This window comes from Pempheris klunzingeri, chromosome 5 (assembly GCF_042242105.1).
Source record: "Pempheris klunzingeri isolate RE-2024b chromosome 5, fPemKlu1.hap1, whole genome shotgun sequence".
NCBI lineage: Eukaryota > Metazoa > Chordata > Actinopteri > Acropomatiformes > Pempheridae > Pempheris > Pempheris klunzingeri.
The window spans coordinates 11,553,866-11,564,471 of record NC_092016.1 but is presented as its reverse complement, the minus strand read 5'-3'; the positions used below and the strand labels follow the sequence as shown (position 1 = coordinate 11,564,471).

Here is a 10,606-nt window from a genome sequence, read left to right as displayed (position 1 = left end):
GGCACTGAAACAATTGTAGCTTGTAAGATACTGTTCAAAGAATTTAACTATTTAAATCAAAAATATATTTTATTTGATGGATTATAAAAATGCATTACAGACACTGTTCAGTTAACTTATTAACAGAGAAATGTCATGATATCATGACACAAACATACAACAGTGAGCTCAGCACTCAGGTCTTTGGTTCCCCATAGCTCCATCCAACTGTCCCAACAAAGGAGATGTAACGCCAGTCAACCATGGTGCGGACACCTGGGAGTTTCCTTCCCTCTTCTGTCTAAGCACAGCAGCCTCTTTTAGCAGAGTCCTCTGTCAGTAAAAGTGCATTTTCACATTGTCGATGGTGCTGGGAAACTAGCATCCTAAAATGAAGAAAATTATCAAATCATTGTGCAGCAGAAACCAAAACATTTGCAGTTTACACGGCTGAGGAACATCCCCTTAATATCAGTGACAGTGAGAAATAGTGCTGAAAACAGTTGTCAGTGAGTTAGTTAACTGATATAAATTAACAATCAACAATTTTGAAAATTCATTAGTCACTCCAATCACGCATCAAGAAAAATGTCAAAAATATTTTATAAAACATATTTTCTAATTCCAGCTTCTCAAATGTGATGATTTGCTACTTTTCTCTGTTTTATATCACTGTGAACTGAACATCTTTAAAGTTATCTGAAGACATCAACCAAGGCGTGGCAGATTATTTGATAATGAAAATGATTGTTAGTTGCGGCCCTTATTGGAAACACCTCTCAGTGTAACGCAATACAGTTAAATAGCACCACAAACAACAGTCCCAAAAGTGACCATAAAGTTTAGTCAACTCTAGGATAGGATTTATTGCATGGCTGCTGTTTTAGACTTGCATACATAATAAACTGGTACCTGAATGTATTTTGGCTACAGTGAAAACTAAAGTGTAGAAATAATACCCCAACACAGCAGATACAAACATTTTGCAGGATCTAGATGATGTGAGTGACATACAGTAAAGACATAACATGCCATACCCAGCCAGACAAGTCATCAGCTCCTCCACGTTACATCCAGTTTTGGCACTGCACTCATAAAACAAAGCTTGGTGCTGCTGTATAAACAAGGAAGTAAAAATGATAACATTCCTTACTTGGCTGTGGCATTGTGAGTAAATCACTGCAGGAGGTGGTTCAAATATTTACTTGTGTCTTGTGTCTCACCTCTGCTAGTCTCTGTCCCTCCCCTGCTGTCACCTCTCTGCTGTGACTGTCTGCCAGGTCCAGCTTGTTCGCCAGCAGCACCAGCACCGCACCGTCACACATCTTCTCCTGACACACACACAAAACAGGTTAGAATACACACTCTTATTAGTGTTGAAAATGGAAGCAAGAAAGCTGTTCAACCTAAACAAAAATAACCCAAAAACCAAAACAAGAATGAAAAAAAGTTGAGATTTATCACTCAGATAGCATTAGCGTTTCTACAGATCCTTATTGTGCTGTGGTGTCAATTGCCTGCATGTGTATTCAAATTGCTTTGCATGTTTTTACATCAAACCATCAACATCATCTCCTCCTGCTCACCTTCACAGAGTCCATCCATCCTCTCACAGCGGTGAAGGAGGGGGAGTGAGTTATGTCATACATGGCAAGGATACCGTCGGCTTTACGGTAGTACTGCTCAGTGATGCTGCGAAATCTGAACAGACATTGGTGAAAAGAATGAGGAGAAATAAGACCTAGAAAAGATTCTTCAGCTCAAATGGTGCTATTCTTTATCACTATATTACATTTTATTCTAAAAGTATATTTTTGCAGTGTATAAACATTATTTTTTTTAAACATATCATTATTGTAAATACAAATCTAAAAACAGTGTATATACTGTACAGATCCATATCCTGTCATATCCATCTACCTCATGTATATAATGTACATAATGAGCTGTGTTACATCTGACCTCTCCTGTCCTGCAGTGTCCCAGAGCTGCAGGATGATGGTGGTAAAGTCCAGAGTTAAAGTCTTCATCTGGAAATCTACACCTAGAAGCAACAAAGACTCGTGGTTTCATACTTTACTTATATTAGATCTGAGGAGCATGTTAATCATTGTGACAGTAGACTAATAATAAAAGAAAAGCTTACCAACAGTAGCGCTCATTTTACTGTGGAAGTGTCCTGTGCAGTAGTGCTGGATGAAGGAGGTCTTACCCACCCCTGAGTTACCCAGGAATACAACCTTGAACACTCGCTGAGGACTGACAGTTTTGCTCTAAAATTCAGGTAAAAGCACCAAATGTAATATTCTGAGATCAAGTCTATTTTTTTCTTGTGTTTAAGAGGATGCGCATTTTTGACAAATGCAAATCTGTGCTCCAACACTGCTGTGCAGACAACAAAAGCCTCAAAAGTATTATCTTCCTAATTATAGGTATCTAGCTGATAACATTGTTATAAAATTGATGGCTTTGGCATTTAAGTATTTGTAGACTTAATATGTCCCCTACCTGAGTTTGCATCTGTTCAACATTTTCACCCCTGACTCTACATGATGGTTGCCTTCTCTTGGATGAATTTGTCACCTCTTTTTCTTTGTCCTGCCCCAACTCATCGGATGAGCTCAGCTGTCTTTAGAATCAATGAATACATAAAATTAGTCCTCAGTCAGTCTGCCGCCGCATTACTGCAATGACAAATGTGATATCGGATGCAGTTAGTTATACAAACCTTTTAAGGGGCTGGTCTTGCAGTAAGTAGTTACCTATGACTGACCCTCTCTTCTGCAAAGTCTTTGTAACATTTGGATTCTAAAAAAGGTTTTTATACAAGAAGATATATAAATATATGGGTGCACTGTGGTAAGTTTCCAAAGAAAATAATTAACACTGTCTTCTCTGTAGAAATACTTCCTGCTTCGCATGCAGTTTATTTGATATGCATGTTTAAAAAGAAAGAATTCATCCAATATTGACATTTATTCTGCTGCAAAGGAAATTTAACATCATAATCATTTCTCAGGAATTCACTTAATTGATTATAAATTATATGGCAAGACAAAAATAGAAGAAATAACCGACAGGTGTTCAATGTGTTAAGGCCAACAGGTCTTCCTGAATAAATATATTGGATTCTTGAAATGGCTAAAATTAACAGCTTTGGCAAAAATTCCATATATTAGTTTTCTTAAGAAGAAAGATGGAATAAAAAGAACCTGTTAAGATATTGGCACTCCTCAGTTCACCTTAGTTCTTTTGCATAAATAGAGCGATGTACAGTATCATTAATAAACATATAAAACACTCTTTCCCTCCAGGTGACACTGGACCGAATAACAAAATCCTTCACTTCACGGCTCCATCAAAAGAAACCATTGCTGACATTGCAAAAAAATAACAAAAAACAGTGTCAATGGCATTAATATAAGTTTAATCAATAACCAAACAATAACAGCTGCCCATATAAATAATCATTGTCCAGAGCATGGACGAAAGCATGAAACCAATCCAAGACTTAGCTTAGGTGGGATAAATCTGCTGTGTCCAGGGGGTACAAAGGTCTTCACTGAGGTAATAAGTTAAAGGCAGAGGAGGATGGACAGAGCGTCTGTGACTAACCCTCTTCTGAGACTGCTGGGCATCTTTCTCATCCCGCAGCCTTTTGTTCATATCCCTGACACAAAGAGAGGAAATCGTTAAGAACCAACACCTCGCTGGCTGGTCCATGTTTAGAGCGGTGAGTGGCTGAAAGATGTGAAAAAATATGCTCCCTGGAATCACATTCATTGCTCTACAAGTACAGAGAGAATTTGATTGAAACAGCAGACAGAGGCGGACTAGAAGTACCTCAACAGCTCCAGTTGTCTGAAGAGACTATCCTTCTCTTTCTGCATGTTCTTTGACACCGTCGTCACGCTTCTACAGTGAAGCAATAAAAGACTGTTAAAAGGATGAGTCTGGAAATGTATTTTTCCTAGTGTCAACGAATCCCAAGAAAAAAAAAAAAAAAATTAATGATCCTTCTAAGAACTGCCTATGTAGCCAAAGCCTGATGTAACCGTGTGCACTGCAGCTGATCCCACAAACACCATCCGGCTGGCATTAATACTCACAAGAACAACAAATGTGTATCAATCCACAACAGAAAATAGTCCAACATTTACTTGACATTTGCTAAAAATTCCAGTGCCCAGTTGTTTTCTGGTAACTACTTAACCTTTTTTTTTTTTTTTTTTTTTAAACTGAACGTTTTCAAAGATGTACTGCACATCTTTGGTAGGAACAAATGTGTCTTGATCACATTGTTGGTTTGAACTTATGCCATCATTATCCTCCAATACGCTTCTGGTATTCTTGGAAATATTAGATTGAGACTGAAAAGAGAGATCATAGGACTCCCATGTGTTCATTATGTTTTTATACCAAAGCACTCGCACACTCTAATCAAATGTTTCAGTCATACATCAAAGAGAGAGACAGTGTCTTCATGCTCCAATTTTCTGCTCCAAGTGTTGAGACATTTACAGAATAGAGCTGCTCACCTCTGTCTGGCCACTTGCTCCTGAGCGGTGCTGAGCTGCAGCAGGCTGAGCTGACCCAGAGCAGCCTGCAGCTGCTCTCTGCTGCTCTCCACCTGCTCCTGTAACTGGATGTTGAGGCTCTGCAGCTGCTGATTCTGCTCCTTGATGTTTGCTTGTTCACAGCTCAGCTGCCGGATTTTGGTCTCCAGCTTAGGACAAAGACAGGTCCTGTCAATTCACTTATTAAACTGAGACTCTTCACACCATGCAGAAATGACTGTGGCACTATTTGGAGGCGTACCTCTTTCTGTTTGGTCAGTGTGCTCTCCAACTCTTGCTCCCGAATCTTCAGCTCCTCCTCGAGCTGTTGCCCTCTCTGCTTCTGTCTAATACCGTCCTGGATTTCACAATAAATTCATTAAATATCAATGTCGTGATCACTTTTCTTAAATGGCACAAAGGCTGGACTAAATTTTTTGTACCAGAGCCAGGTGTTTATCTCTCTCCTCTCGGATTTGGTTTTCCATTTCTTCAGATATGGACCGAACAATCTGATCGTGTTCGGTCTCTCGCCTAAAAGGGAAATGTTGAATTACAGGAAACAAAATGAACACTCACTGTTAAATATAATATAATGAATGTATGTTGTGTTCCATTTATAAAGGACAGTGGGAGGAAGTTGGGACCTGCGTAGAGCTTGTTCTAGGCTGTCTCTCTCTCTGATGGAGTCTTGTAAATGGGACACTGCGTGGACGAGGATGCTTTCCAGGACACTCAGCAGCTCTGGTCTGTCTCTCTGGAGTTCACACCACAGAGTGCAGAGGTCCTGCAGACTGAAACACAACACACAGCTGTTAAAGTGACTGATGACATCTGACCTTAACAGCACAACATCACTCACTAAAGATTAAATGGCAAACTGTATATGTATATATACAGTATGTACATCAAGTACCTTTATTGTGAGTAAAATTCCTTTAAGATTTGAAAGAAACTAATTTTTAACATTGAGTATTTTGTAGCTGTGGATATTTTCCCAGAACTGTTCCTGTTTTCGCTTTTTGACAGTGACATGTAGTAGAGGAAATGCATCCTGTCTTGTAGTGTTATTTATTATTCTATTCTTACTTGTTCCACCAACACCTCATTATCTCTCAGCTTCTACTTAATTCAGCAAGCAAATATTGGCTATATGATGCGGTACACATGAATGCCTCATGTGTGCTAAATGGATAACATCTCAGTAGTTCAATTATTAAGTTAAGTAACCGTTTCTGAGGGTTCCAGGAGGATATGGCCACCTTTGCACCAATATTTGAAGATATACATTCAGTTGCCAGTTTATCAGGTACACCTAATAACTAATGCAATCTGATACAAGACTCCTGTATTAAATCTCACCTCGATGAACCTTATAATGAAGGTGTGCATTGAAATACTGACTCAACTTTATAGTAACTTTGCAGGCAACAGTTTGTGGTGCTGTTGAATTGCATTGTGTTACTCTGACAGGTATTTCTACTATTCTGTCCACCCCATGTAATATCAATGAATAGGCAGCAACAGAAACACCCTTGAATTAGATTGCATTAGTCTTAGCTAAGTGTTTCTGGCAACTGACTGTAGACCTCACTATAGTATGCGTCACTGTAGAGGGCATGGGGAAATCTTAATGTTTAGTCTTGATGGGACTTAATTTGGCATAGTGATCTTACTCATTGAAGAGTTTGTCAGCGCCCAGCTCCATCAGTATGTTTACAAATCTAAATGCAACGGAGTCCTGGGACAAGTCCACCCCGTCTGTATCCTCCTCTGCTTCGCTTTGACTCAGCTCAGTCATGTCCTCCAGCCCCACCAACTCACCTGCACCACAGGTAGAGAGAAGCACAGAGGATTTGGTTCAAAGTCTAACGACAGGTGGTTATGATTGAAAATGGTCTCCAATCACTCAAAACACTACACTTACCGAGTCCTGTGTTGAACTCAACAGGAGTGAGGAATCCGTTGCTCTGTCGGTCCAGACTCTCAAACACCGTCTCCAGCTGTTCAGGGGACAGAGGCAGCTCCCCTTGTAGCCTCTGACCATGAGAAGATGGAAAGTTCAAGACTCCACAATCACCCTAAATTTTACTATTTGACTACATCAGCTGCTCACCTGCATATCCCGCTTTGTGATGAACCCTTTCCCCTCTTTGTCACACAGCACAAACAGCTCCTTGGCCTTGCCCATGGTCTCTGCCTGCGGGCTTCCTGGCACCGTCTCTCTGGCACTGGGTGAAGCCAGCGGACTACGTCCCCGTCCCGGCATAGGGCTCCCAGGTGGAAGGCCCCACAGTCTTGGGCTCACAGGTACGGCCTCACCACTGCCTTGACCCACCAGCACCTCGCCATCATTCAGCCACTTAGACATTACTGCACAGTGGCAGAGAGGGATGGGTGGGAAGTCAGTGGATGTGTACTTATACTATATGCAGTACATGTTGACCTCTCAGGTTGTCATTTGAACGTTTCACTTCATTGGTGTAGGACTCACAAGATTAATCGATTAGTCAATCAACAGCAAAATAATCTGCAACTATTTTGATAAACAATAAATCATTTCAATCAGAAATGGGGAAAAATGTCAACCATTTTCTGGTCCCAGCTTCTAAAATGAGAGGATTTCTTGCTTTTCTTGATCACACACAGTGGATATAAAAAGTCGCCACACCCCTGTTACAATGCCAGGTTTTTGCGATGTAAAAAAATGAGACCAAGATAAATCATTTCAGAACTTTTTCCACCTTTAATGTGACCTATAACCTGTACAACTCAATTGAAAAACAAACTGAAATCTTTTTATTTTTCCAATTGAGTTGTACAGGTTATAGGTCACATTAAAGGTGGAAAAAGTACTGAAATTATTTATTTTGGTCATTTTTTTACATCACAAAAACCTGGCATTTTAACAGGGGTGTGTAGATTTTTTATATCCACTGTATACATGAAAACAGTTATTTATCAGTAGAAACTACCAGTGTGAGGCATAATAAGAGACATCCACTTTTAGTTTCTTGATGAACAAAAGTGAATTAAGAGACACTTTGGATGTTTTCTCTTCGTGCTCAAGGATATTGTGAGAAGCTGGCCCTACTGGTCCTCCCTTGTCAAACACGAGGTGCAGAACAAACTAAGCTGTGACTGCACACATTATCTACAGCTGCTGTGATCAGGTGTTGGGCATGTCTACATTCAATAAGATTCTATTACTGTTTGAGGAATTCGGTATGACAGCATGTTATTTTGGCGCAATTCTGTCTAAAATGTTAATATTCCTTAGCAAGGTAACCCATAAATTCTTAGATTCATGTAGCACAACCAGTTGTCCTCAATGTTTATTTAGAGGAAGAAAACTTAAATGTGATGCCGCCACTGCTAATACTATCCATGACTGTGAACCAGGATGTGAAGAGGGTAAAAAACAGGATGGTGTCATGTGAGAAGAGTTACTGTGTACTCGAAAGGGAGGGCAGATAGCCACAGGAGAGGCGATGCAAATAAAACATTTGCAGTTGTTTGCATTGTCAGAAATACCACAACTGCAAACAAATTTTACTCTCAAAAACTCCAGGGAAAATATGCCTCAGTATCTCCATGAACATTCATATAACAGTGATTTATGTCTGACACAAGCATCATGCACAATCACTCTTCACGTTACATGGCATTTCTATTACACAGGAACAAGATATCAGCATAAATCATGCATGGTGTTATTCAAATAGACTTCAAATGTTTCAAAATCGATGCAATGGAAATATATTTCTGGAGATCATAAAGCTAAGGTGCACACTGAATTGAAATCTGCGTCACTGTTAAATGAAATATTGCATCTCCTTCCTCATACAAGAGGACATAAAACCATTGTCTAAAAAGTAGCCATTGATAATGGCTGGTAAAGCATCTTGCTGGTGATCTATGAATGTCATAAGAGATATGCTTGGATCCCAGATAAGATACTTATGTAAACATTAACCTCTACATGTTAAGGATTTTGTGTGTACAACCAGACTCCCAATTAGCCAACAGCCACGCCAAAGGTCAAATAAACTTGCACACCTACCGCACTATTCAGCAAGGTCAGTGTGTGGTGCAGGTGGAGCTCGGGGAAAGTGACATGTTGTAGTCCACAGAGCTGTCAGTCAAACTTAAAAAGGTCCTTCACTTTCTGTGATAAATGCCAACATGAGACCATGATGCAGATCTGACAGTGTGGGTTAGCTTGGAACATATGCTGCATGAAAACTCTGTGTGGCTCCGATGGTAAAACAAGAAAGCTAAACAGACATTATGGTTGTGAAATACAGATAAGCGTGTACAAAGAAAGTTTGATTAAAACTAAAAAGCCTGACTGAAACCCTGCTCGGCAACCTACAATTAATTTAATAGCTTCCATACGACCAATTTTGGAGCAATGCAGCGAGCTAGCTGAGGTAACCAAAACCAAGAGAAGTGACATTTATTATTAAAGAAGAAACCTAACAACACATTTAGTCGGCTGTTAATGAACCACAGCGGAGGGAAAGTGACCATAAACTTATCAAAGTGGGCTTAAATTTCTAAATAACTTAGATAACTGTATTTTATATCACTTCAGCAAAGTTGTAGTAAGTTTTGGGGACTTACCTCGGCGTGCTGGACGCAGGTGTCCACTACCTTTGATCAGCTCTCAGTCAAACACAAACATACTGACTGTGGCCGCTGGGCGGCAGTCAGGCCCCTCCATGCTGTCCGTAATGGCTAATGTAGTGCGCAAATTGAATGAACAAAAAATTGTTTACTGGTTGTTTTCACGTCCAGCAGCTACTTTCAACAACACTTAGAGAACAACAGAGTCGGTGCAGTCAATACAACAACGGAATATACCGTAATCTCCATAGTTTCGTCATTTCTTTATGGGGATATTCAGAGAACCTCTACGTCTGTTATTACGGTAAGACGTGTGGTTACCATGGAATTTACGGAAATACATACGTTACCGCTGAAAACAGCAGCGGACGCTCCTAGTGGGTAGCCTAGCTTGTCGATAAAAGTAGGAATATGCGCAATTAAGTGCTTCTTCTTGGCTTCTAGTGTCTAATTTCCATTCTTCTCACCCTTTTCTGGTAAGTGGTTGTTGGTTAAATTGTGTTTGTGGCGCCTACGTTTAGAAATGTGGGCAGATTTAAACAATGCTGTTGTGGTTAACGTTAACTTAGCGTTAAGTTAGCAAACGTGCCTGGATGGACTTCCTCGAAGTTCAAATCTGTGCTGTGCGTGATTTGTCGTGGAAATAAGATTTGGAAACAGTCATTAGTAATTCTATTATCCGTCTTCCAGATTATCTTCTGCAGGAGTAAATAACAGGCTACCGCCATGAGTAGATTAGATACGTAAAAAGAGAGAAAGGGGCGTATCACCACAACAACAACTTGCCTTGACCTTTCCACGCTTGCCTCTGTAACAGCCTGAGCATGTTACATGGTTAGGTTTACTGCTAATTTAGATACCTGAGGCTGACGACATGTTACACCCACCCTCCTCTGCACTGGAGATGGCTGCAGGGCAAAGATATGAGTTACTGCTATGAAAAGGTGAAAAAACAAAAAAACATCACAGTGCCTTTGTTTTCAAACCATATAACAACGTCTCTATTGCTCGTGTCTGTTGTTTCACAGCTTCTCTGTTCTTCCTAGCAGGCAATGCAGCAGAAGAGGAGACTTTCCGCAACAAAGGTGTCAGCATGCAGTATATGAAAGGAATTCCAACATCTAATCTGATATCTTGGACTGCTTGCAACCATCACCAGGATATTTTTTCCCTGAGGACAACAAACAGCATGTTTCTGAACAGAGGAGTAAACCACAGTGAAGACGGCCTGAAGCAATAGAACATATTGGGGGAAAGCCACCAGTTTTTGACTATGTGAATGGACGAGCTGTGAAGTCAGAACTGTCTGTCTGCAAGTGTTTTTTGTGCTTTGGCACTGAAGTATGTAGGCGGTGAATCTAGACCAAATAGACTTGTGTCACCAGCAAGTACCTGCGTTTTGCAAGTGTAAAGGAAAAGCAGCTGGGAGCCACTCTGGTGGT

At 40.3% G+C, this 10,606-nt stretch overlaps 1 protein-coding gene across 2 annotated transcripts; it reads right to left on the bottom strand.

Moving 5' to 3' along the window:
- Positions 1-50: 50 nt before the first annotated feature.
- Positions 51-6,948, bottom strand: cracr2b (calcium release activated channel regulator 2B). 2 transcript variants are annotated; one of them, XM_070830853.1, is made up of 17 exons: positions 6,652-6,948; positions 6,463-6,574; positions 6,212-6,359; positions 5,183-5,329; positions 4,979-5,069; positions 4,798-4,893; positions 4,518-4,705; positions 3,823-3,894; positions 3,595-3,649; positions 2,708-2,787; positions 2,488-2,608; positions 2,126-2,252; positions 1,942-2,023; positions 1,566-1,680; positions 1,203-1,310; positions 1,017-1,093; positions 51-365 (listed from the first exon to the last, which is right to left on the bottom strand). In XM_070830853.1, the coding sequence occupies exons 1-17, from the start codon at positions 6,904-6,906 to the stop codon at positions 281-283; spliced, it is 1,959 nt and encodes a 652-aa protein (XP_070686954.1). In that variant the 5' UTR covers positions 6,907-6,948; the 3' UTR covers positions 51-280. The 2 variants fall into 2 exon arrangements, with proteins under 2 accessions (XP_070686954.1, XP_070686955.1); XM_070830854.1 differs by lacking the exons at positions 51-365; positions 1,017-1,093; positions 1,203-1,310; positions 1,566-1,680; positions 2,126-2,252.
- Between the last annotated feature and the right edge of the window lie 3,658 nt (positions 6,949-10,606).

Coding starts and splice junctions, on each gene's coding strand:
- cracr2b (XM_070830853.1), bottom strand. CDS start 6,906: ATGTCTAAGTGGCTGAATGATGGCGAGGTGCTGGTGGGTCAAGGCAGT. Junction 4,706..4,797: donor CACTGACCAAACAGAAAGAG/GTACGCCTCCAA, acceptor CTTTGTCCTAAG/CTGGAGACCAAAATCCGGCA. Junction 2,024..2,125: donor TAAAATGAGCGCTACTGTTG/GTAAGCTTTTCT, acceptor TGTTGCTTCTAG/GTGTAGATTTCCAGATGAAG.